This window comes from Puma concolor, chromosome A2, assembly GCF_028749965.1.
Source record: "Puma concolor isolate L17-30 chromosome A2, mPumCon1.1.hap2, whole genome shotgun sequence".
Taxonomy (NCBI): domain Eukaryota; kingdom Metazoa; phylum Chordata; class Mammalia; order Carnivora; family Felidae; genus Puma; species Puma concolor.
In genome coordinates this window covers 42,484,973-42,512,359 of record NC_141668.1, presented here as the reverse complement: position 1 = coordinate 42,512,359, position 27,387 = coordinate 42,484,973, and the positions used below count along the sequence as shown (strand labels likewise).

At 38.5% G+C, this 27,387-nt stretch overlaps 1 protein-coding gene across 5 annotated transcripts in view; it reads right to left on the bottom strand.

Annotated features, from left to right (window-relative positions):
• The window catches only part of ELMO1 (engulfment and cell motility 1), a 727,703-nt gene that overhangs the window by 340,561 nt on the left and 359,755 nt on the right, over nt 1–27,387 (bottom strand). For all 5 annotated transcript variants that reach the window (XM_086692444.1, XM_086692474.1, XM_086692460.1 and 2 more), the window contains 2 exons: nt 18,732–18,767; nt 6,657–6,756 (listed from right to left, as the gene is read on the bottom strand). In XM_086692444.1, the coding sequence (XP_086548570.1) occupies nt 6,657–6,756; nt 18,732–18,767 (136 nt within the window). The remainder of the gene's footprint in view (nt 1–6,656; nt 6,757–18,731; nt 18,768–27,387) is intronic.

The following is a 27,387-nucleotide window of genomic DNA, read 5'->3' as shown; positions in this document are numbered from 1 at the left end:
CAACACAATCCAATTGGCAACTTCTTAGGCACTGGCTACGCTCCTCATTATTCAACAATGAAACACTCTTTCCCCCATTCTTCCAATTCCTTATGGTTAAAATACATTCCTTTCATCTCAAATTTAGCAAACAGGAGAACATTTAAATGAGCAGTGCTAAAAGTTAAAATAATAGCTTAAGCACTAAAATATATTCCCTAAGGAATGAATCACTAGGGCCTCAAACACAATAAATCACAATGTAAGAGGGAAGTAAAATAAGGGTTAGAATAATGGATCACAGTAACCCAAACACATGGGTACCATAAAGGTTTTATTTTAGAGGTCTCATTAAAAGTTATTCCTGTCCAGGGGCGCCTGGGTGGCGCAGTCGGTTGGGCGTCCGACTTCAGCCAGGTCACGGTCTCGCGGTCCGTGAGTTCGAGCCCCGCGTCGGGCTCTGGGCTGATGGCTCGGAGCCTGGAGCCTGTTCCCGATTCTGTGTCTCCCTCTCTCTCTGTCCCTCCCCCGTTCATGCTCTGTCTCTCTCTGTCCCAAAAATAAATAAACGTTGAAAAAAAAAAATTAAAAAAAAAAAAAAGTTATCCCTGTCTGTTGACAACTCACACTAAAAGGCTGTTATTATATCAACATAATGACTACTTTCTTAAAAGCTAAATAATTTGGTTCCATGACAAATCGACACTTGCTGCTTCTCCCCATTGGCACTAATTTCTTCCTTTCTGCTGTCCCATTGACCCCTTCTCCTCATCCCCTCTCCATCCTTGTACAAGATTAAACGCAAAGGTGCCCATGGCAACCACAGTTACCGTCTCCACTGTTTCTAGCTAATGACTCCCTGGTGGAAGTAAGGGTAGTGGATACAGATACCAATACCCTCTCTGGCCCCAGATACATCTGGATCTCAGGGGTGGCAAATAGATGACATGAAGAAGTATAGTATGGCAATATTATGGCTTTATATTCCAGAAAGCTATTATTTTATAGCATAAAGCACAGGAAGAGTATGAAAATTTTAAGATTCTCAAAAGACTGCTTCAGCTCCTTTCATGGCTAATAAACTTCTCCAATGTGTTTACTGTCCCTGGCAAGCCTTTGCCTTAATCCTCACAGTCTGCTCCACTCTGTCAAATCTACCAAGCTAAGGCCATCTTTTTCTGACAAAAATCCAATTACCCTCATCCTGAGCCCACGGTTTAATACTTCACTTAGACATCCTCTAAACAGAATGTCAGTTCCTTGACTTCTTCACCAACACCACCTCAACCATTTTCCATTATCCCAGCATAATTCCTGGTACTCAATTAAAAAAAAAAAAAAAGCTAAAGAACTCACAAATAAATTTGTTGACAGTACTTCTGATTTTTCTCAGCACTATCTCTCCACCTTCCATGCTCCTTTTCTTGCCCCCATTTAGTAAATTTGGATGTACCTTTAAGACTTCCTGGAGAAGCTTCCACCTGAGAGCCTACTGTCAATACCTGCCCCCCTACCTTGTAGCTTCCACACACTCGTCTCACTTATTCAAGTACTAGTATGGATTGTGTGCCATAAAAGAGGCTTACACTGTCCTAAGATCTGGAAATAGGTAAATGAGCAAAACCCACATGATTTTTTAATTTCGAGGACCTTATAGTCTAGCAAAGACAGAAAAATAAAAAGGCATTTACTATGAAGTACATTAATTGCTTATTCTTGGCATCCAAAAGTACAACTCCAAGTAGATATTCCAACAAAGCCTAAATTAAAAGGTGTGAAAACCAATCTCATTGTCTTCTTAATCCTCCTTTCTCAATTATCACCTTTTTCCAAGTTTGCCATAATCATTAGTGATTATAATTCCAGTCTCCTATTTTCTATCACTACGAACACATTTTGAGATGTCTCCCCTTTGATACGCATTCAGTTGTACATGCACAACATCGGCCCAGGGGCCAACTCATTCTTGGATTACTAAGACTGCATCTTCACTTTCCTTTATGTTCAAGATTCCCCTCTAATACACATTTATCCTCTACTTCCATAAATATCCTTTTGGTAACATTTCCTTTCTCAAAATATCCAACCAGAACTCTCAATATTTTCTGATACAAACTATACCTTCTTTTAAAGTTTCCTACAAATTATTGGCCGTCATGGTCCCAGGGGGCTTGCTCAAATGTCGTACAAGAGTTTGTGTTCTCTGCTCTAATTCAGGCATATTTGAATTCCATATACATATTCCATTTCCCTTTGCCATTTCTATCAATTTCTCTCCCATAAAACTAACCCCTTACCTTCATCAAAATATTCTTAAAAATTAATCTTTTCTATACTTCACCTCTTTTGTGAGATATGGAATCTATCATTTCAGCAATCCTAATGCAGCTTACAAAAGGAGCATTCTGTGTAACACACTTAGCTGAGTCCTGCCTCGCAGACAGCAGGCATGCAGATCGTTAGAAGTCTATGTACAAGTCTGTGGCTTGAGAACGTGAAAATACTTGTACTAGTATTTTGTAGTACTAAAATACTAGTGGCTTTTTTAAACTAACTGCCACCTTTTGCCTTTATCTGTCAGTGGTTCTAACCAGACATTTAAATGACCCAATCTTTCCATCTAATAAGTACCAATAACCAAGGCATCAGGGCTGACTGAACAAACATAATGACTGTAGACAGGCTCCTTATTAGGGCATGTACAAATTCGTCAAAATACAAGCGTTATTCTCTATGTCTATTTTAAATAACTATAGATCTTAGTATAGTTACGGAACAGTAAAGATTTTCTGGTTAAATTTTTAATTTCTCTTGCCCACCCCCAAAGAAACAATGACTTTCTTTGCCTTTAGATTACTTCTGGCTCCATTACTGTACTTTTGGCCCACACAGGTGAGCCAGCCCTAAGCCAAAGCACAGCTGTGTGAAAGTAGGTCTGTACTGTAAGAAAGAAGAGGTAAGAAGAGTTAGCAATAATTATATATACTACCTCCACATGCTTGCATTCATTTTTAAATGTTACCTAAATAATACGGAGGAGTATTTGCGTGGCTTCTAAAAAGCTAAGGGGCATCACAGTGCATGCATCAAAGATATAAACTATTAAACTCACATAAACACTTCTTAGCATAACTTAGGGCGAGATCTTAAAATTCTTCCATGCTGTCAAAACTGAAAAGAACCACAGAGAGCCTGCAGTTCCATTGCCATATTTTAAATTATCTGGGCACAGGCCCATGAATCTCTCTAGTCTTTTAAGAGGTAAAAATTACTGAGTCTCTAAACTGAATTGGCTGGATGTCTGTCCAGGTGCTGTAAACTATGTAGGGTGAACCAGGCCCTCCTGCAGAGCTAAGGCTGTAAGAGCATTTGTATGAAACACCCCTTCTGAGAAAAGGCACTGATGTTATACTTGGCTAGGGGAAAACCAAAGGGTAAGATAGAAAGTTCTAGTTTTTAGTTTTGTTTTTCTTCCCTTTCTTTCTTCTCCACAACTTCCTACCCTCTCCCTAAGTAGCAACTCTTTAAAAAGCAACATTACATTTTGTCATCAAGGGATTCTACCTTTCAAAATGTTTATGAAATGATGTTATTTATTGCAGACAAAGTTTGTAAACGAGAATCTCCATCCACACATAAGAAAACAGATAGTAAAGAAGAAGACGGGCTGGCAGGGAAAAAATATTTCTCCAAAGTGGTATGAATTTGGCATTAATAGGAAGCCAAGTCTGGACCACAGAGATAAACATCTTTTGTCAGGGCATTTCCTAGATGAGTTTTGTTGAGATAAAGCTCCATTTAAAAGACAGTTGCCTGCATACAATTCCTGGGTTGTGAAAGTGCTGAATTTGATCCAGCTAATGAATAAAAAAAGTTAACCTTACAAAAACTATCAATTATAAAGTCATTTTCTGATGGCCATTTTTCAGATTCTCATAAGGGACTGAGATCTAAGTAGCAATGCAAAGGAAAGAGAATGGCAAGGAATGAGAATGTGAAATCCATTAAATGTATTGCCCTTTGAGAAAATATTTAATTTTTTTATTTAAACTGCCAAGACTGCTAGTCTTTGCTTCCTTAGACTTTTTAATTTAATTTCAATGAATGAAAACCATTTTCTTACGTAATTAGAATATTAAATTATTGTCATTCTCTCTAACCACTTCTCATGTCATTTAACGAAAAAGTTTTCAAATCCCTGTCCACTCACAACTGATTTTTACTTGAAACAGAGTTAAATACGGTGTTACTATACTCCTTCTTTTCTTCAAGTTCTAGAGTTTTAAAAAAATTCTTCCAAAACATGTTTCACTCATTCATTTCACACAAAGGTATTACGGTCTTCCTCGGTGCCAGGCCCTGAGGATAAAGTCATGCAGAAAGCTGTGGTTACAATCTCCTACGACTCATGGTCTACTGGAAGCCAGTAAAAAAAAAAACAAAGAATTCACAAAAATGTGGTAAGTGTTTGCACAGGGACAAACGCAAGATCCAAGGAGAATGGAGAGCAGAAGAAATCACTTAACTTCTTACCAGTGAGGTTGGGGAGGGCTGAACAGAGGCGATACTGGTTCAACCAATCTTCAGAAGCTATTTTTCCCACCATTTGAAAGCACAGGTGTATAGCATGAGGGGAAGAAGCCCTTAACCATGGGACCAGTGACACTCCACTCCCTATGACATCACTTAACCTCCCCAAGCCATTGTATCCTCCCCTCCTGACCAGTAATAGCAAGACAGTCTGTTCTGTTCTGGAAAGGATTTCTGGAGATCAAAAGAGATAATGTGGATGAAAGCACAATACAACCTCAAGGAATTTGCATTCAGAACAGCACTGTTTTCAGCGCAAAAGAGGCTCTAACAACAGACAAGCAAGGCAATTTGGATGTAGGAGAGAAAGGCCTGCCATAATCCAGTATGAGTTAACATTTTTGTTAAGTATGAAAAATACACAAAACCCAGTATCTTCAGATTTGAACTTACTTCTCTAGAACTTTTATCCTAGAAAGACAGAACACAGCAATTTGTTCTTCACATTCATCATTCACTGCTTACATTTCCTTGGCTTTCTCATCTACAATCATTTCTTTTCTTTTTAGCAATTCGTACCACTGACTGAGGCTTCCTCTTCTAGTAGTTCCCTAAATTAATCATCTCCTTTGGCTTTATGCCCTTACATAAGGGAAGAGAATTCAGAGGTCTGTTGAGAAGGCCCTGGTTCCCAATCAGCTCTTGTCTGAAATAAATATGTATCATGTAAGCATTCGATCTCTGGGGCACCCAATTCCAACACCCTCATTTGACAATCTAGGGGCTTTTCTGTGCCCTTTCATTCAAGGCAGTATCTCCCAGAAGATACTGATTAACTTCAAAAGGAAAAGAACTTCACGGTGAGTGGACCCAGAAGATACCACCTCAACCATGTAACCAAGGTCAACACCACCATTAATAACACATGTTGACACCATGTACCCTGATACAATGTGCTGAGTGAGAAAGGTATGACACTACTTCTCTGGCATTCCTGCCAAAAGTGCATAACCTTAATTTAACCATCAAATACCAAACAAATCCAAAATAAGGGACACTCTACAAAATAACTGACCAGTAGTCTTCAAAACTTTCTGTCATGAAAGACCAGGAAAAACTGAGGAACTGTCAGATCAGAAGACTCTAAGGAGACATGACAGCTAAGTGCAATGTGGGATCCTGGGTCAGGCCCTTAGACAGATAAAGGACATTAGTAGAAGAAATGGTGAAATCAAATAATGGTAATAGTACCACTGTTAATTTCCTAGTTCGGTAACTGTACCATCATTATGTAAAATGTTAACCTAGGGGAAGCTGCATGAAGGGCATTTGGGAACATTCTGTACTGTTTTTGCAATTTTTCTGTAAGTCTACCATGATTTCAACATGGATTAAAATAACAAGGTTTAAAAAATTCAAGTGACTCTTCTGCATTTTGCTTGGACTTTCCAGCTTTTGCACAGATTCTCTGAAATTCTTTATTTTACATAACCCTTCCCAGAAATCTATACTTATAAAGTAAATTTATAAGGGAACGGCGCCCCCCTTCCCTTCAGGGAACGGCGGGGGCTCTTCTGCCCTCTGTTCCCACACCAAGTCCACCTTGCCCATCCCTTCATTACCTTCCTCCTAAAGAAGGAGAAATCAATCCCAGAGACATTTACTGCACCATGATTACAAGTGAGCTTGACTTAAGAAGCATGGACCGAAGCACACCTCCTTCTCTTATATCCCTGCTTCAAACCCAGGTATGCAGGAAATCAATATGCTTTCCCTCTTTCTCCTTCCCTGAATACCTGATTGAGGGCAGAGAAGGTTGACGAAGGATAGATAAAACTCTACTTAGGTCTTAATAACTGAATCCTGTCCAGGGACTCCTAAGGGACTGCTTCTGTAGTGTAAACAACGTGATTCCTTGATTTCCCTTGACTGTGGGTTCTCACATACACACCCTTACGATCCTGGTGGGGAGACAATGTCATCTTCACATAGAAGTTAGGTGCCCAGAACCCCACATGCATAATATTTTCAACAACCACATCTATCTTTTACACAAATAACTATAAGAAACAACTATGACATATCCTCAAAGCAGAGCAAAATATCTATGAAAGTAATTTAAGCCCTGAAAAAACAATCTGCATTACCTTCTTAATAAACGCCACTGAAAACGTATCCCAGGATACTATTCCATGGTCCATCAGCTCAACAAAGGCTGTCAGGGTGAAGGACAGCATGTCTCCAAAGCTGGAAAATACAGAGAAGATTAATGGAGATGGAGAGCTGAGCAGAAGCACAGACACAGAAGTGAGAAAGCTTTAAATAAGTGGATACAGAAGAATTATAAAAGATCATTGAGATACACAGCTAGGCCTCAGGAAACTTCTTAAAAATTGTGAGTCAACGGAAAGGAGGAAGGTGGGTTTTATGGAATAAGCCAGGGCCTCAGTGGGACAGACCTGGGCTCTCACAGATTCTCACTCTGGTGAACTATGCCATACTGGGCAGTTCACAAATCTTTCTGAGCCTCTGTCTTAGCTGAAAAACTGAATAGTGATACCTATTTAATCACAGGGCTGCTTGTAGAGCACTTAATCACATGTGTAGTATATAAGCATTCAGTAAATGATAACTTAAAGAAAAGCTTTTCAGCAAATGAAAGTTAGAGTAACCAAGAGAGGGCAATGTGCTTCTTTTATTATTCACGGTATCTATAATTAGAAATAATTCTATTAAGAGTATTAGCACTTTGCACAGGATTTGAGTGGTCTGTGTGTGTGTGTGTGTGTGTGTGAGTGTGTGTGTGTCAGTGCAGACACACACACAAACACATAGGTACAAATATATATGTAAGTAAGCATATTCATTTCTGTTACCCTGGACAGCATTTTATTAATAGTCTTGATAGAATATCTGTAGAAATAATGACTGTTTACTATAGACTTGCTGTGATTTGGAAGGCTATAGGAAGGGTCTAATGTTTGAGTTAGAAATCAAAACAGAGATGAGACAAACAGTTCCACCCATGACCCTTATCAGACAATATCCTAGTTTCTAATGCGTTCAAAACCACACTCAACAGACACTCAGAATCTTTTACAGAAACTCACCTCTACTGTAAATCATCATCATAATAAACGTTAACTCTCAAGATAAGTACTGTCTTCAAGTACATTGAATTATGCCCATCAGGATTTCTGCATACTATGCAACCTCACAGATTCATGTGCTTGATTTTTAAAAAATATAGTTCAGAATTTGAATCTGTAAACTCATATATACAATTGCTACACTACAAAGTCTCATAGAATGTTTAGATTGAATTTTCCCATCTATTCTCAGTTAATAGTATAGAAAACAGGCTCGTGTTTCTTTTTTGTTTGTGTATGTATGTATGTATGTATGTATGTATGTATGTATTTATTTTGATAGACAGAGCAAGCAGGGGAGAGGCAGAGAGAAAGGGAGAGAGAGAATCCCAAGCAGGTTCCACAATATCAGCGCAGAGCCCAGCGCGGGGCTTCAACCCACAAACTAGAAGATCATGACCTGAGCTGCAACCAAGAGTCGGATGCCTAACCAACTGGGTCACCCAGGTGCCTGAGGCTGATGTTTCTTTTAAAACGGCTTCATATGGGGCGCCTGGGTGGCTCAGTCGGTTGAGCAACCGACTTTGGCTCAGGTCATGATCTCACGGTTTGTGATTTCGAGCCCCACTTCGGGCTCTGTGCTGACAGGTCAGAGCCTGGAGCCTGCTTCTGATTCTGTGTCTCCCTCTCTCTCTGCCCCTCCCCCACTCATGTCTGTCTCTCTCTGTCTCAGAAATAAATAAACGTTAAAAAAAAAAAGTAAAATGGCTTCATAATTTCCCTTCCTCCCAGTTCTCTCAGCCCAGACTCAGTAATGGCCTTGGGAATTCTGCATCACTTTCCAAGCTGTGATGCAAGAAAGAAACCTACAGAAGAGGCAACGGCTCTCAGAAGACCATGATCCAAAGCTCCCAGAGATCAGAGACGATGAGATGCAACAGATAAAAATAGATAAAAATGATTATGTGTGCAGATTCAGGAGTCAGATAGCAGTTTTCCCCTCCAATTCTAAGTGGGCAAGCTACTGATACATTCTGTGCCTCAGTTTCCTCATTTATTAAAAATGATGGTGGTGGGGCATCTAGGTGGCTCAGTCGGTTAAGCATCCAACTCTTGATTTCAGCTCAGGTCATGATCTCATGGTTCATAAGATCAAGCCCCATGTTGGGCTCTGGACTGAGCATGGAACCTGACTGAGATTCTCTCTCTCTCTCTCTCTCTCTCTCTCTCTCTCTCTCTCGCTCTCTCTCGCTCTCTTTCTCCCTCTTGCCCTCTCTCTGCTCATGCACGCTCTTTATTAAAAAAAAAATCAGTGGTGGTGGTGATCACTCAGGATTTCTGGGGAAATAGAACAAGCTACCACACTTTAAGCTCTTCGAACAGTGTGTGGTGTATATATATAGCAACGTGTGAGTGTTAGCTATGATCATTATGCAAAAGTGATCTTCTAGAAAGATAAGCAAAGCCCATGATCTTCAAATGTTTGCCTTCAAATATTCTCTGTCCTTGGAGCCAGGGTTGAGGGGGGGTGGAACGCAAGGAAAGCCAACCCATGCAGGCCAGAAATACTTTTTTTCAAAGGCTTCTCTGACTCACAGACTGGCAATACTAATCTTACAGGGGCCCCTTACATGGCGTGCCCCCCAAAATAAGTCCCAAACCAGAAAACTCAAACTTACTTGAAGGACAGAACCAAAAAAAAAAAAAAAAAAAAAAAAGTAGAGGGATGAAAAACGTGTTAAAAAGAGGAGAAAGAAAGGTCAAATTTTAAAAGAGAATTCCAGAAATGACTCATTCTACAGACAATGAATGACAAAATCCAGACATTAGCTTGAGTGAAATTAAAAAAAAAAAAAAAAAAAAAAAAAAGTAAATTGCATCAGGAAAATAGGAGAGCCAGGTATAAAAACAATTAGCAAGATTTATTAATAGAGTATGTTGGTATCAGTATTACTGTGAAAACATTATTACATAACAATGTATAGTATTAGTAAACAATATTAGCTAATGTATTATTTTACCGTATCATTATCAGTAAACACTATTTGCTAATTTATTTTCCTTTTTACTTAGAAAAGCGGAAAACAAACATATAATAGTTGCCATTTGCTTATACCTGGCATGTTAAAAGATCTCAACCGCTCAAAGTCCCCATATACACGACATTGGAGAACGACACCCATGGCCTCCATACAGGCAAAACACTGCCTCACTGTTGTCACTAACAGCATGAGCAGTGGGACAGGCAGTGACAAAGGAAAGCACACACTCTTGGAATCAAACTTGTCTTTATATTCCCTGGAGCTAGTTGAGGCTGAGAATAGAGATAGTATTAGTCTTTCTTAACTGCCTTAGAAACAAGAAATAAATTATATTTATGCTCTCTAATTATCTGAAGGAAAAATGACTCTGTCCCCTGCTCAATGGGCCCATAATCCAAGTGGCCTAAGTAACATCTAGGATTGTCCTGCTTCCTCCAATGCTCTAGAACTCTGCCCACAGACTTCTCAGACAGGCTGCAAGGACTTGAGAGAAAGGACGGAGAGAAAGTGTATCATTTGGTTTTCAAATCTCCAATCTGCTTTTGGGGCCAGGATTTTAATCTCCATGGTTGTTAAGGAGGTGGAGCACCATTTCTGCCACTGCGATAGGCCTTTATATGCTTTGTAGTTTCCATTAGTGTGAATGGTTGGTAAGTGAGAGAAGCTTCTTTCATATCACACACCAAGGTGTCCATGGCAGGGGTCGCTCCCTTGGTCCATCTAATAACACTTTATATACATGTTATATTATTGATATTCATATTTTGTAGAAATATTATCTAATAACATTTTATTTATACACATCATATATTTTAACATATTCTATATATTCTATAGATATTCTATATATTTTATATATTTTATATAGATATAAAATATCTATATATAGATATTCTATATATTTTATATATTTTATATAGATATAAAATATATAGAATATCTATAGAATATATTCTATATATTCTATATATCTAACATATTCTATATATTTTTAGACCATATATAGTCGGTTATACTATAGAACAGAACATATATATTCTATTTAATATATTCTATATAACATATGTATGTTATTAGATACATTTATACATGTTATGTATTACAATATAAAAATATATATACACATGCAAATATAATATAGCATATATATAGTGCATATATAACATAAATATAATTCATTACGACTGGTTGCTGGATGGCATACTAGGTTTCCATGAGGGAGGATTTTTTTTTGAAGGAGAATTTTTTTAAAATTCAACCTCAAACCCTCAGTTGCAAGGAGAAGATGGCCATCCTAAAATTTTATTACATTCCAAATCAAGGAACTCAATCACCTAATTTCAAATGATGCAGGTATAAAAGCCCTTATTGAACCCTGACATAGATGTTTAGTCTCACTCCTAGAGGACTTGACTTAACGCTCCAAGGAGAGAAGGCAGAAGCCAAGGCTCTGAAATCAATGCCGCGTGCACAAGATCAAGGCTAAAAGGGTTACAAATATAAAGCAAGCACATGGCACGTGCAGAAGCACTTTTATTTGTTTGCTTTATTTGTTTTTTATAAAGTGCTAAGCTAAAGATTTTGCAGTACTGACTGCCACAGATTAAGCCGACTGCAAACTACATGCTGGTCGAGAGCTATGTCACAGCCAACACACCATGTGTGCTGGAATGATTCAACTAAATGTTTCTCATCAACTCAGTAGAGACCATCTTCATTCCAACAAAATTCAGCCAATCTTGAAGCATTTCAATTTAAGCTGCTAAATTTATAAAAGAACAGTGCTTCCAAATGTTTTGATTGGGTGCCAGGCAGAAGTGGAGAAGAGATGCAAGTAAAGGCCACTTTTAAAGTTTTTGGTAAGTCATACTCAATATATCCTTAATTCCCAAAGTTAATGAATATAGTCTGTCCTGCCCTTTGAATTTCTCCTAATGTTTTTTTTTGTATGTGGTAAAAAGTATATACATAAAAGGTTATAAATTTATAAATCACCCTGTAGACATTCCCTTGGCCTTCAGATCATAGCATGAATGTGCCAACGTTCTTTTCACTCCTTTGGTAAAAATTTAACTGTGGATCAATTCTGGAATCCATTCTATTCCTTTGATCTGTCTTTCCCCTTATACCAATATCACACTGTGTTAATAACTTTATAGTGAGTCTTGAAGTCAGTTAATGAAATCCTCCAACTTGGTTCATCTTTGTTGTTTTTTCAAAACTATTTTGGCTACTCTAGGTCCTAAACATTTCCTTTAAATTTTAAGATTGGTTTGCAATTTCTTTTTAAAAAATAATATTGCACTGAACCTACAGATTAATTTGGAGAGAACTGCTATCCTAACAATGTGTGTGTCTTCCGAGAAACGGTATATTCTCTACCTATTTAGGCCTTCAATTTCTTTCAGTCATGTATTTGTCAGTGAAGAGATGCTACATGTCTCTTGTTAAATTTATTCCTAAAAATTTTATAATTTTTGCCACTTTGTAAATAGAAATTTTCAAAATTTCATTTGGCTATTAATGCATACCTATACATCACTTTTATACACTGATGCTGTATCCTGAAACCTTGCTAAATTCAATTATGAGATCTAAGACTTTCTTTATAGATTTACAATTTTCTACACAGATAATCATGTCTTCTATGGTTTTACTTCTTCCTTTACGATTATTATGTCTTTTCTTTCTTTCTTGATTTATTGCTATAGCTAAAAACTCCAACACAATGTAACAGAAGTGCAAAAAGCAAACACATTTGCTTTATTCCCAATCTTTAAAAGGGCAGAAGTTAGAAGGAATTCAGTATGTCAACATTAAGTATGATGTGTTTTTTTGTTTGTTTGTTTGTTTTTTAGTAGATGCTCATTATCAGGTTGAGGAAGTTCTCTCTATTCCTAGATTGCTAAGAATTTTTATGAATGGATGCTGGATTTTATGAAGTGCTTTTGCTGTATCTATGAATTATTTTCTGTATCTATTAAGATCATTTTTCTCTTTAAGCCCTCTCCTTTGTTTTACTAAACACTGAATCACAGTGACTGCTTTTCAAACATTGAGTGATTTCTGGGATAAACTTTCACTGGCCACAATGTATTATCCTTTTTATATATCATTTGATTATATTTGTTATTATGCTGCCGGGGATTTTTGCACCAGTGTTCATTAGTCTCATTAGCTGGCACATTTGGTATCTAAAGATTAAAATTTATTGGCATAAAGTTATTCATAACATTCTTTTATTTCCCTTTAATTTTCAGTGTATTCTGTAGTGATATTCCCTCTTTTATTCCTAGTATTGACAATTGATTTTTCTCTTCTTTTTTCCTACTAAATATTTTCAAATAATCTGTTCTAGTTTTAATTTTCTCTATTATTTATGTGTTTTCTATTTCACGGATAGTTACTCCTTTTATTCCCTCCTCCCACTTATGTAATTCACACTTATTTATTCTACCTTTTTAAGGTAGAAACTTAGATCACTGATTTTTCTTGACCATTCTTCTTTTCCAACATAAGCACTTAAGGATATAATTCCCCTCTACACACTGCTTTAGCTGCATCCACAAATTTTGTTTTGCTATATTATATTTTATTATCATTCAGTTAAAAATATACTGCAATTTCACCTGGGTGCATTCCTTGACTCCTGGGTATTAAAGAAGTATGTCTTTTAATTTCCAAACATCTGAGGATTTTCCGCAAATTTATTGTTCCTGATTTAAAATACAATTTCCTTGTGGTCAAAGAATGTAATCTGTATAATTTCAATCATTTGAAAATTCTTGAGACTTTTTACAGCATAGTATATGGTCTGTTTGGTGAACATTACACATACACTGAAAAGAATATGTATTCTGTTATTGTTGAATGTGATGCTCTCCATATAAATGGTGACCCAAGATATTTTACAATGTTGGTCGAATCTTGCCTACCCTTACTGATTTTGCCAGTTTTCCTATCAATGAGAAGACAGTGTTAAAATCTCCAGCTATTGTTAAGGATTTGTCTTCTTTTTTTTTTTTTTTTTTTAATTTTTGAGAGACAAAGAAAGGCAGAGCACCAGTGGGGGAGGGGCAGAGAGAGAGGGAGACACAGAATCCGAAGCAGGCCCCAGGCTCTGAGCTGTCAGCACAGAGCCCAACACGAGGCTTGAACTCATGGACTGTGAGATCATGACCTGAGCTGAAGTCGGATGCTCAACCGACTTAGCTGGGGCACCACCCAGGTGCCCCACGGATTTGTCTATTTTTCCCTTTAGCTGTTGCTTTTTGCTTCATGTATTTTGAAATCTTATATTAGGTACATAAACATTTAACACTTTTATGTATTCCTAATAACGCAACCATGTTTTATTATGAATTATTTTTATCTCTGACAAAATATTGTCTTGAATTGTTATTTTGTCTGCTACTGATAAAACAACTAAGTTTTATTATTATTCGCATTTGGGGCACCTGGGTGACTCAATCAGTTAAGCGTTCGACTCAGGTCATGATCTCACAGTTTGTGGGTTCGAGCCCCGTGTCGGGCTCTGTGCTGAATGCTTGCTCAGAGCCTGGAGCCTGCCTCAGATTCTGTGTCTCCTTCTCTCTCTGCCCCTCCCCCACTCGCGCTCTGTCCCAATGTCTCTCAAAAATAAATAAATGTAAAAAAAAAATTATTATTATTCACATTTACATGTATGTATTTTCAAGTTTTGAACTACATGCACCTTTGTATTTATAATACATTTCTTATAAATGGCACATAGCTGGGTCATGCTTTTTCAAATATGATCTGAAATATTTTAATTGCAGTGATTAGTCCATTTAAATTTAATTTAATTACTGGGGCACCTGGGTGGCGCAGTCGGTTAAGCGTCCGACTTCAGCCAGGTCACGATCTCGCAGTCCGTGAGTTCGAGCCCCACGTCGGGCTCTGGGCTGATGGCCCGGAGCCTGGAGCCTGTTTCTGATTCTGTGTCTCCCTCTCTCTCTGCCCCTTCCCCGTTCATGCTCTGTCTCTCTCTGTCCCAAAAATAAATAAATAAACGTTGAAAATAAATAAATAAATTTAATTTAATTATTGATATGATTAGGTTTAGGCCAATCAATTTATCATCTGTTTTCTGTTTGTCTCAGCTGTGTTTTATTCTGTTTCTCTTTCCTTACCTCTTTTCTGCAAATATTTTTTATAGTCCCTTTTAATTCCTCTATTGGATTTTGAGTTATACTTCTTTTAGCTTTGTATGGCCATATGCCTTTTAAAGAAATATGAGGGCCACCTGGGTGGCTCAGTCGATTAAGCATCAGACTTTGTCTCAGGTCACGATCTCACGGTTCCTGACTTCCAGCCCCGTGTCGGGCTCTGTGCTGACAGCTCGGAGCCTGAAGCCTGCTTCAGATCCTATGTCTTTTTCTCTCTGCTTCTCTCTCTCTCTCTCAAAAATAAATAAACATTTTTACAAATGTAAATAAATATGAGAAATTTTAAAGACAAAACTGTATTTTGTCTTTTCTAGTTACCCACATATCTATAATTTCCAGTGTTGCTCACTCCTTCCTGTAGAGCCCAATTTCTATCTAATGCATGTCCCTTCAGGCTGGAGAACTTCCTCCCTATTTCCTGTAGTGTATGCCTACTGATGATGAACTTAGTTTTCCTTTATCTAAAAGTGTTTCTATTTCACTTTCATTTTCAGAAGATAGTTTTACTAGATAAGAATTCTGGTTTGACAAGTTTTTTGTTTTTTGTGGGGTTTTCTTTGTTTTTGGTTTGGTTTGTGTGGGGTTTTTTTTGTTTTTTGTTTTTTGTTTTTTTTACACTTCTAAAATATTGCTCTCTGGCCTCCACTATTTCTAATGAGAAATCAGCTCTCATTCTTATTCTTACTCTCTTAATGTAGTAAGTTGTTTTTCTCTGGCTGCCTTCAAGGTATCCTTTTTATCTTTAAATTTCAGAAGTTTGGGGCGCCTGGGTGGCGCAGTCGGTTAAGCGTCCGACTTCAGCCAGGTCACGATCTCGCGGTCTGGGAGTTCGAGCCCCGCGTCAGGCTCTGGGCTGATGGCTCAGAGCCTGGAGCCTGTTTCCGATTCTGTGTCTCCCTCTCTCTCTCTGCCCCTCCCCCGTTCATGCTCTGTCTCTCTCTCTGTCCCAAAAATAAATAAATGTTGAAAAAAAAAAATTTAAAAAAAAAAAAAAATTTTCAGAAGTTTGACTATGATGTTTCCAGGTATAGTTTTCTATTTATTCCAGTTAGGATCACTGAGCTTCCTAGCTCTATAAATATATTTTTCAACAAATTTTGAAACTGTCATTATTTCCTCAAATATTTTTCTGGTCTCATTCTCTCTTTCCTCTCTTTCTGATATCACAATTAGATGTATTTTAGACCAATTATTTCTATTTCACAGGTCAATTACTATTTATTTTACCTATTCTTCGGATTGGGTGATTTGAAATGATTCATCTTCAAGGTTATTGTCTCTTCTTCCATCTTCAACTCCCATAGAGTGAATTTTTCATTTTAAGTATTATACTTTTCAGTTCTATAATTTCCAATTTGTTATCTTTTATGGTTTCCATTTCTCTGCTAAGACTCCTCATCTGTGCACTCATTATACTAATACTTTCATCTTTTAATATATTTATAAGCATTGCTTTAAAAATCTCCATTATCAGAGCACTTGGGTGGCTCAATCAGGTAAGCCTCCCACTTTGGCTCAGGTCATGATCTCACGGTTCGTGAGTTCAAGCCTCGCTTCGGGCTCTGTGCTGACAGCTCAGAGCCTGGAGCCTGCTTTGTAATCTATGTCTCACTCTCTCTTTGCCCCTCCCTCCCTCTCTCTCTCTCTGTCAAAAATAAATAACATTTTATAAAGTCTCCATTAGCTAATTCCAACACCTGGGTCACCTCAGGGTCAGTTTCTACTATCTGCTTTATTTTGTTCTTAAGAATAGGTCATCTTTTCTTGTTCTTCATTTATCTAGTAATTTTTTTTATTTTTTTTTTTACATTTATTCATTTTTGAGAGACAGAGAGAAACAGAGCACAAGTGGGGGAGGGGCAGAGAGAGAGGGAGGCACAGAATCTGAAGCAGCCTTCAGGCTCCGAGCTATCCGCATAGAGCCTGACATGGAGCTCGAACTCACAAACCACAAGATCATGACCTGAGCCAAAGTCAGATGCTTAACCAACTGAGCCACCCAGGCGCCCCTAGTAATTTTTGTTATATTCTGAACACTGGGAATAAAAGATTGTCAAGTCTCAAAATCCAGTTCTGTTTTTCTGAGACTGTTTTGTTAGAGCAGAAATTAACCTAGCTAGAATCAAACTCCAAATTCTGCAAAGAGCAGCGGTTTAAATCTCTTCTCAATTCTCTCCACTCCCAGTAGATGTTTTTACCAGGTCCTTTGGGGTTCTCACACACATACATACTCACACATGCACATTCATGCTTCTGATTTGGGCAGATTTTATAGGTGGATCTATATGAACCTGTAGAAATGAGGTCTCCTACCCTCTGAGCTTCTCTTCTTTCACAGATTGCCCCTAATAATCTAGCTGCTCTGCCAGCCCCCAAACTATATCCTCTCAGTAACTTACCAAGACTAAGGCTGACTGCTGCCCCGTGCTAACTGGATGAGCGGGTACCCTCAGGCAAAAGCTACAAACACACAAATCTCATATGAGACCCATTATGTTCTTTCAAGAACTGACCTCCCTCTTTCTGTCTACTTTGGGGGGTTATCCAGTTCCTTCAAGTAGTTGCTTTTAGGTATTTTTGTTCACACTACTTTGTCCAGATTTAACCATTTTTATCTGTATTAAGTCTAATTAAGACATTCCACCATTACCAGAACGAGGGCCCTGAGCACTGATTTTGTCTACATTTGATAAATGAAAATCATGGTTAATGCGTAATCCCACTTCCAGCATCCCTACATACCAAGTGATTAAAACTATTGGCAAATAAACTTTAAGAAATTATTTTAGCTTCAGAGCCCCCAACTTCCTCTACATTAGCAAGTTGCATGAGGTTGTTAAAGAAAAACTTGGTTTGATCCCAGCTCCATTACCTGATTTTAACCTCTGCATCAAGGCAATAATTCTCATTATACTGATCTTGTGTGTCAGATATGAGTGTGTAAAAGTAATGAATGTAAACACTGAGACAGTGCCCAGAACAAACTCTCATGAAAGATGGCTTCTGCTTCCATTACCATTAAGTGTTTCCACTATCGCAAACATATATCTCAAAATAACGTTTAAAAAAATTTACCTTCAAATCTCAGTAGTACCTTTTACTTCATTAGAATTTAATAACTGAAGAGCATATATGCTTTTTTCTATGTGGGAAGGGTAGGGGAAGATGAATGACTTGAGACCAGTATTGAACACTGAAGTGGTCAGAATTTTCTCCGAGGGCTTAAAAAATAAGGTGCACATTTTCAGATACTGTTCAGTCTTCCTTCTCAAATTGAAATTATCTGCTTAACAACTTGGTGAAATGGAAATTTGTTCTGCCTACTGTAGAGAGTTTGCTAGGCCCCATTTGGATTCACCCTGTTTAATGGATAAGAAAGGCAGTGAGGGGGGGAAAACTCTAAGAAAGAAGTTCTGAGATCTCCATACACAATTAACATGCAATTCGCTTGACAGATGACTACTTTCTGAGACTCAAAGTAAATAATTTTCATTCCATACTTCAATCCTGAATGTTTTTTTAATGTGTATCTTTTTCATAGTAAGTCATTGAAGAAAATCAAAGACTTTTGACTTTGAACATCACATAGGCCACAAAAAAGGAAGTTTTTGTTTAAAGTAGTACATAAAATTATGCCTAGCCTTGCTCTAGGAGAAAGAGAGAAATTCTGATGTAATCATTTTGTGGCCACAAACATAAAATATCCTTTCTACCACAAAGCAAAAAAATGGGAAATAAATGTTTGAAAAACCTGTTAATAAGAACATGAAACAAAGAATAAAAAATCACTTACTTAAAATATCTAGATGCATAGTTATACAATCAGTCAGAGGACAGGGTTTAATTATGCAAAGAAGAAGGAAGTGTTACATCATCTGTATTAATTGATCATAAATTCTTACCAAGGCTTCATGATCTTCTGCAATTTCTGGTACCGTCTGCAAAATTTGAAAACAACCATGTGAGGAGTATGTTTGAAAGCAATAATTTTTACACAAAGAATATATCTTGAAGAGAGCTCAGGATTAGATATAGGGAAGATTTAACTGCCATGATGTACAAGACTTTATTTATTTCAAAACATTATTCAAAGTACCAAATTGGTATTCTCTAATGATAAGAAACAATCAAAAGGCAGAGATTAAACTACTGCAACCAACCTACTGCATTTACTTGAATAAAGGCAATAAGAACATTCCATTTTGAACAAAATGGGTAAACGTTTGATGAAAAAAAGTAGAGCCCAAAACTAGACCAGTTCTTAAGCATATGCCAAACAATGAAGAAATAATTATCTTTCTTTGGGAAAATGCCCACTAATTCTATTTTCCCTTTTCTTGAGAAAAGATTGCTTCTTTGAAAAAAAGACATCGTAATAGACTCCAATAGTTTTGGACAACAGATGGAACTCTGTGATGGCAGCCTGCAAAAAAGTGTGCAATAGACAAATCTTGTCTGCAAGAAAGGACAATCATGCTTCTTAAAAACCTGGGGTCAAGAAGACAAGGAAACAAGTGATGTTCGTCCTATCAAACCACTTCCCATCCCTCCAGTCTGCCAAATATCTGTGGCTCTAGGTATGTTCTTCCCTGTTTGGAATACCCTTTCCCTCTAACCAACGTGTCCAACTAGCTAAGTTCTACTCCAAATTCACCAGATTCTCGGCTCCTCTGGGAAGCCTCCCTGACCTCCGATTTCCCCCACGTGACCAGACTGAAGGTGGGACTCACATCTGCACTCACTGAGAAACACCAGCTGTATGACTTTCGTAGGGCACCTCACTGTCTTTCCAGCTTTCTGAAGGCAGGGGCTTGACACTGTGACTCACTACTATAATGTCAGGCACATGCAGAGCAGATACTTAGTAAGTGGTTGATGAATGATTTGGCTCTTCAGATGAAGTTAAGTTTCATTTTCATCCACATAAAATGTAACCACTTGAGAAACCTAACTGACCACAAGGAGATCAGATCTAGTCTCTGGTAAAACTGGGGGTCAGGGGTGGGGGTAAAAATGTATACAGCCATCTTCTTCTTCTTCCTCCCATCCCTTTCCTTTATCTGTCTTTAAAAAAAATTAGCTTCCTTCCCACCCTCCTCCTTCAAAAAGCCACTGGGAAGAGTGAAAGTAGTAGGTGGTCACAGGCGGGCAGACCTCGGACACTACTGTCCACTAAAAGGAACTGAGCTCCTTGTAAAAATGACTCCTTGGGGCGCCTGGGTGGCTCAGTCGGTTGAGCATCCGACTTCAGCTCAGGTCATGATCTCACGGTCCGTGAGTTGTAGCCCCGCGTTGGGCTCCATGCTGTCAGTTCAGAGCCTAGAGCCTGCTTCAGATTCTGCGTCTTCCTCTCTCTCTGCCCCTCCCCTGCTCACGCTCTGTCTCTCTATATCAAAAAATGAATAAACATTAAAAAAATTAAAAAAAAAAAGACTCCTGATGGGACTGAGACAAGGAAAGATCTAGATAACCCTGGAACACGTCACTGCACCAGAAAGTAATGAATGCTCAAAAAATAATGGGAAGGACAGGACAGGTCAGAAGGACAGCCAAATCTGGGACAAACCAAGCACCAAAATAAATAATAATAGTGACAGATTATAGCTTCCTGAATTAAACAGGACTGAATGAGTCCATGTTGTTTGAAAGACTGGTGTGCTGGTATTGTTGTAGAACCAAATCTCTGGGGGAAAACATACCAACCTGACTTACACTGTTTCCCATTTTCTGTGGTGTAACTACCCAAAAGAAAACAAAAACAAAAATAAAAAACAAACAAAAAACTGTTACAGTAGAGACATCTGGAAGGCACTATTATAAGGGTCTTAAGTCAAAGTGAACATGAGTAACAAGACAAAAAGACATCATGTGCCATCAATAGGTTGCAATGAAAAAAAACAAAACCACACACAAACATCTCTAATATTCCAGACAAAGACGTATCATATGGGTTTACAACAGGAAAACAATACAGGATAAACATGTAGAAACAAAAATTCTGTTCCAATGGAAAACTGTACAGTGTCCGTTGCAAACTCTTCTGAATTAGCAGATTCCAGCCCTGTTGTCTCTAAGTTGTAGGTAACTGATGAATATATATACTTTGTCCTGTCATGTAGTGCTCTAATGGACTTCCTCCTTGCAGGCGGAAATCCAGGTTGTCTCCATTTGCAATTCATTTCACCAACCCTTTGCTCCATATAAATCGGTGCCCTTTTGACTTTTCCTTTGAAACTGTTAGAGCATCTGCCTCATTCCCTCATGTCACATGAGTAAAATGTCTTAACATATGTTCATTTTTATATCTGTATGAGAGCCATGCTTTTATCTTTTTCTTAAAAGCACCTTTAATGAATTACCTTTTAACAAACCCAAATTGAAGGATATTCTAAAAGTGGCTGATAGATAATCTCAAAAAGTGCCAAAATCATGAGAGAAAGGGAACCACTGAAGAATAGTTCCATGGTGGGTGGGGGAGGTGGGCGCCTGGGTAGCTCAGTCAGTTAAGCATCTGAATTTGGCTCAGGTCATGATCTAATGGTTCGTGGGTTCAAGCCATGCATCAGGCTCTGTGCTGACAGCTCAGAGCCTGAAGCCTGCTTCGGATTCTGTGTCTTCCCAGCTCTCTCTGTCCCTCCCCCACTCATGCTCTGTCTCTCTCTCTCAAAAATAAATAAACATTTAAAAATAAATAAACATTTAAAAAAACTCAAAAATAAATAAACATTTAAAATAAATAAACATTTATTTATTTTCTCAAAAATAAATATTTAAATAAATAAACATTTAAAAATAAATAAACATTGGGGGCGCCTGGGTGGCGCAGTCGGTTGAGCATCCGACTTCAGCCAGGTCACGATCTCACCGCCCATGAGTTCGAGCCCCGCGTCAGGCTCTGGGCTGATGGCTCAGAGCCTGGAGCCTGTTTCCAATTCTGTGTCTCCCTCTCTCTCTGCCCCTCCCCCGTTCATGCTCTGTCTCTCTCTGTCCCAAACATAAATAAAAAACGTTGAAAAAAAATTTTTTAAAAAAAATAAATAAACATTTAAAAAACTTTTTAAAAAAGGAATAATTCCATAAGGAAAAAGATCAGGAAACAAGAGGAAAGTTGGTGCAAGGCGCTACCTGGAGTTAGATCTCTGTATTAAAGGACACAACAGACACAAGTGTTCAAACTTGATCTTGCAACTCTTCCATTTAGTAGGGGACCCTTCAGTTAACTAAACAAGGAGGCCATTAACTGAGGTGGCCATAAGGCCAGAAGCCTCTAGAAGCACACCAAAATCTAAGCCTGTAAATGCTGCAGGGTCACACACACACACACAGACAAATAAAAACAAAAAACCGGTATCTAAGAACAACCAATCAGGAACACCCAATGAGGCTTTAAGCTGCAGCCAGTCAAATAGGTGCTTTCCTTCCACCTCTTCTCTCTAAAAGTCTTTCCCCTGCCACAGGTGCAGCAGAAACCTAACCACTTCCAGTTTGGCACTGATAGCTTCCAATTGATTTTTGGTCAAATAAATTCTTAAAAATTTTCATATGCCTCAGTTTATTTTTTAACAGCACTGGTTCAAAATAAACGTGTATGTGGGGTGTGTATCTGTGTACGTGTACGTGTACGTGTACGTGTGTGTGTGTGTGTGTGTGTGTGTAATACATAAACCTACCAGTACAACTTTTCAAGATAGCTTTCTGGCCTAGTGCCTGAACACCTCTAGGTTTTTATATGTGTTCCCCCTGCTATAGCAGACTCTGGCCGTAGACAGTTCTCCCTGACCAGTGTTTCTTCTCAGCCTCCTCACTTTTGATTCAGATTAAGCATAAAGAGAAGGGTAACTTTTCGTTGTTGATGTCTCTGGCTGAGGTTCTCTCCTCTCTTTCTTTCTCTCTTTCTCAATATACTCATTTTTAAAATAAACATGCCCAAGGGGCACCTGGGTCACTCAGTCAGTTAAGCATTTGACTCTTGATTTTGGTTCCGGTCATAATCTCAGTTGTGAGACTGAGCCCTGCATTGAGCCCCACGTTGGGCTCCACACTGGGTGTGGAGCCTGCTTAAGATTCTCTCTCCCTCTCCCTCTGCCCCTCTCCAGCTTACATGCACTCTCTTACTCCGAAAGAAAGAAAGAAAGAAAGAAAGAAAGAAAGAAAGAAAGAAAGAAAGGAAAGGAAAGGAAAGGAAGAAACATGACCAGAAAGAAATGGTTCTAGAAAGGCTGCTGTTTCAGAATGGCCAGAGGCCTCTCACCTGAGCTCAAGGTATGGCATTCTGTTTCCTAGAAGAAGATAATCTCTTCTTTAAAACAGGCTGCGTGACCCCTTCTCATTTCCATTTCCAGAGTGATGCTGGATAGCTAGTTTGTGCAAGTACACCTGAATGTCCCTGTTAGTCACTCTCTGGAGAATGTAGAGTCCCACCTCCCTCTATATTCCCATCAAGCAGAATGTGTGGAAGAATGTGTTGTTCAGCCTTTAAGGTCAGGGGCTCCTGGGGGTGCCCAACCCAGAGTGTCTTCTTCGTAACGGAGAGTGTCCAGATGGGCAGGCCTTGATCCCCTTGGAACACTGGCTGCGCAAGGAGGGAAAGGTTGCAGAGAGCTGTTGAGCTACGTTGCTGTGCTATCAAAGCTTGAGGCACGCAGATCCCAGCAGCAGACTCTTTGTCCAGTTGACTGCTTCTGATCTCCTTATTTGTAAGTTCCCCCAATAAACCTGTGCACCTCGATCACTCTCTCCGGATTTTTTCTTTGGCCTCACCAGACCATCACCCACCCCTGACTTAGAGTCTGCTGGTCTATGACTGCACAATTGGACAAAGACCCAGAGACAAACTTAGAGCAGTTGGAAGGGGGAAGATCCAGTTTAAGGAAATTTCTGCCACACAATGGCTGACAAAGCACAAGATGATTGACCCCTCTGATTGTGATGTAAATCTCTGGCGGGGCCCCATGAGGGCTGTTCCAGTTGGAATTCCCTGAGCTCTGCTGAGTGCAGGCTCCAAGAAATCAGGCAGAAGGATGTGGGGAGACTGGGCAGCCTTCACAGCTGGGGCCTACAGAGCACACAGAGCATTTTCTCTTTGGTCCTGGGAGCTGCTTGCTCCTCCCTGGGCCTCATGTCTAAGGTGAAGTACAGGGCATGCACTCTGCGACCTGTGCTTAGCTTCCAGTCACTGAGTCACTGACAATCTGGCCTGGCTTGGACCTTCCAGAACAGCCAAGGTTTATAAGGGACATCGAATTCTTAGAAACAAGAGTATAAGTTAGAGCTGATAATCTATGTCCATGGAGGTTAACAAAGTTACTTTCAAAAAACAAAGTCATGTTTTGTGTGAAGACAAAACATCAAAAAAAGGTCACACATAGTCCCCACCCCCTCGCCCCCAGAACACCTCTTCCCATTTGCCTAACCTGGTGTCATAAATATTCAGCACTCAAATAATACACACTTTGCCAAATGAATAAAATCTGTAAATCCATTGTCAACTGTGGGTGGTAGGCAATATCAGAGCCAAGACATCATTCAGGTGCTTAATTCAAGTCATACATCAATTTTCACATCTCCTAAGGAATGGCTACAGCTCTTACTCTGGCCAGGAGAAAATGGTTTGACTAATGAAAGTTTCATATGAAACCGTCTGTCTGTTAATGAATGATGACAACAAATCTCTTATAAATGAAAACACACAGAGCTATACATACATCTGTGTCATATGTATGACAGATTGGGAAGGGGACTAATAATTATACAGTTCACATTGTTTATTTTTATGACAATTACCTAAGAGTTTTACATATCTCTAAAATAACTATGGGACTCTTTCCACTGTTCCTAATCCCGCCAAATTTTGGAGAAATGACTTGAACCAAAAAAACAAAAAGCGCTTATAAATTCCCCAGATTAGTGAGAACCCCTCAGCTATCTCACTACTATTTTTCTTAGGAAAGCTAGAATCCCTAAGGGAACCCCAGCCCAGTTCTGGCCAGGGTGTTAGAAATGGACATATTTCTACATGAGTGGTAAAGTATAAATGAGGACGTTTCAGTGGGCTTCGGGCTGTTCTCACTTTAAAACAGCTTTAAAATATGTATATCCTCCAAATCAGGAATTGTACTCCAACAAAGTAATTTAAATACTCACAAAGATTTTACTAGAAGAATAGCTGATTAGAGAATGTTCACAATCATGAAAAAACCCTGAAAACGATACAAATGTCCAACAATTGTGGGATGGTTGACTACACTGTGCACGTCCTTCAAATTATTGCATATCAACTGTACTTAAAGTTTAAGTGAAACAATATACAAATGACAAAAATGATAAAGGAAATCATATTAATGACATGGCAATGTTGTTAGGTACAAAAAGCAGGCTACAAAGGCATGAGCATTATAATTATTCTACTTTTGTAATAAAGTAATTATATATTCTACTTTTGTAATAAAGCCTGTGCATGTGTGTGTGTGTCTAAAAGAAAATACAAAAAGGGTATATACCACAATGTTAAAAAGGTCTCTCGAAAGGCAGGTTACAAATGATTCTTATTTTCCTATATACATACACACATACACACACTTTTTTTTTTTTAACTAAGGAGAGAAAGCTAATTCAAAAAACTGTCTTGAGGTCTTTGTAAATACATAAATTTAACTTTTTCAGTCTCTTGACTTTTCTGCCCAGGGTGGTGCTACAGCTTACTCATATTCCAACAGCGTAATTTTCCTGTCACATTGCCAAATGGGAAGGAAACTATAAGAATCCTGCCCTTTCATTCTTGGAAATGTTCCCCCTGTTCTTCTGACTGTTTAACCCTGGAAAGACACAGGACAAACTGTCCCACTGTCTGTGTGCACAGAGGCATAGACAAAGAACACGGTGTTTTATTGAAAGCCAAAGAAAAGCAGTGTAATTCGCTACATGGGATTTGGAGTTGCAGGTATGATTTTTTCTTTCAAATAAAATAAAAATATATCATCTGAACTTTTTTTATTGAGACGTCATTGGCATACAATATTATGTTAGTTTCAGGTGTACAACATAGTGATTCCACATTTGTATACACTGTGAAATGATTACCACAGTAAGTCCAGTTACCATCTGTCACCATACAAGGCAAATACAATATTACTATGTTCCCCCATGCTGTACATTACATCATTGTGACTCATTTGTTTTATACTTGAAAGTTGGTACTTGATCTCCTTCACCCACTTTGCCTACCCTCCAAACCTTCTCCTCTCTAGCAACCACCAATCCATTCTCTATAACTCTAAGTCTGGGTTTTTTTTTTGTTTTTTAGATTCCACGTGGAAGTGAAATCACATAGTATCTGTCTTTCTCTGTCAGACTTATTTCACTTAGTATAATACCCTTTAGGCCCATCATGTTGTCACAAGTGGTTGAGTAGTACTCCATACATCTCCTATCTTCTTTGTCCATTCTTCCGTCAGTGATCAGTGGATACTTAGGCTGCTTCCATATTTGGGCAATTGTGAATAATGCTGCAATAAACATAGGAATGTGTGTATCTTTTCAAATTAATGTTTTCACTTTCTTCAGATGGATACCTAGTAGTTGAATTACTGGATCATACGGTAGTTTTGTTTTTAATGTTTTGCGGAACCTCCATGCTGTTTTCCAGAGTGGCTGTACCAATTTACATTCCCACCAACCATTCACAAGCATTCACTTTTATCCACATGTTCTCCAGCATTTGTTATTTCTTGTCTTTTTGATAACATTCTGCCAGGTGTAAGTTAACATCTCACTGTGTTTTTGTGAATTTGCATTCCCCTGATGATGAGTTATGTTAAGCATTTTTTATGTACCTGTTGGCCGTCTGTATGTATACTCTGGAAAAATGTCTGTTCAGATCTTCTGACCATTTTTCAACTGGGTTGTTTCATTGAGTTGTATGAGTTCTTTATATGTTTCAGATATTAATCCCTTGAAAAATCTTCAATACCCATTTTTTAGTAAACACTGTCCATTCCTGAAATTTCCTTCCCTGAAACCATTTCCTTGCTCAGATTGAGCTAACATTGAGAAGTTTCCTCACAACTTCATTTGCTTCCACACCTATGTCTCAAGCTTAAATTGGGAATAGAATTTCAAAATTCCACAAGGATGGAAAAATTCAATTCAGGTATTAATCACTGCATTCTGCCAAAGTGACACTCTCCATTGCTCCTTTGTTGCTAATTTTGCCCGATGGCCCCTCCTGGCACCAACGAGGGAGACCTTTAAAAGCTCAGCCTTGAGTAACGACAAGCAGGTGAGTAATCTTTGAATCTCATTATAGCTCAAAGTAAAGAGAAAAATTCCAGCTGCATTTCTTCAATGTTTCCTAAAAATTTCCACAGGTCCTGCTTCACAAAACCTCTGCCTTGCCCAGCTGGAAATCTGCCCGGAAGTCATGACCAAATGCCTTCCAAATTGCAGGATCCATTTAATTTGTACAGTTTCTATTCCAAAAGTTTCCTGTTAATTAATGAATGTCTTGCTAGAAGTTTAATTGAGAAGCCAGGTTTCCTTACAAGAAAAAGGTCTTTCTCT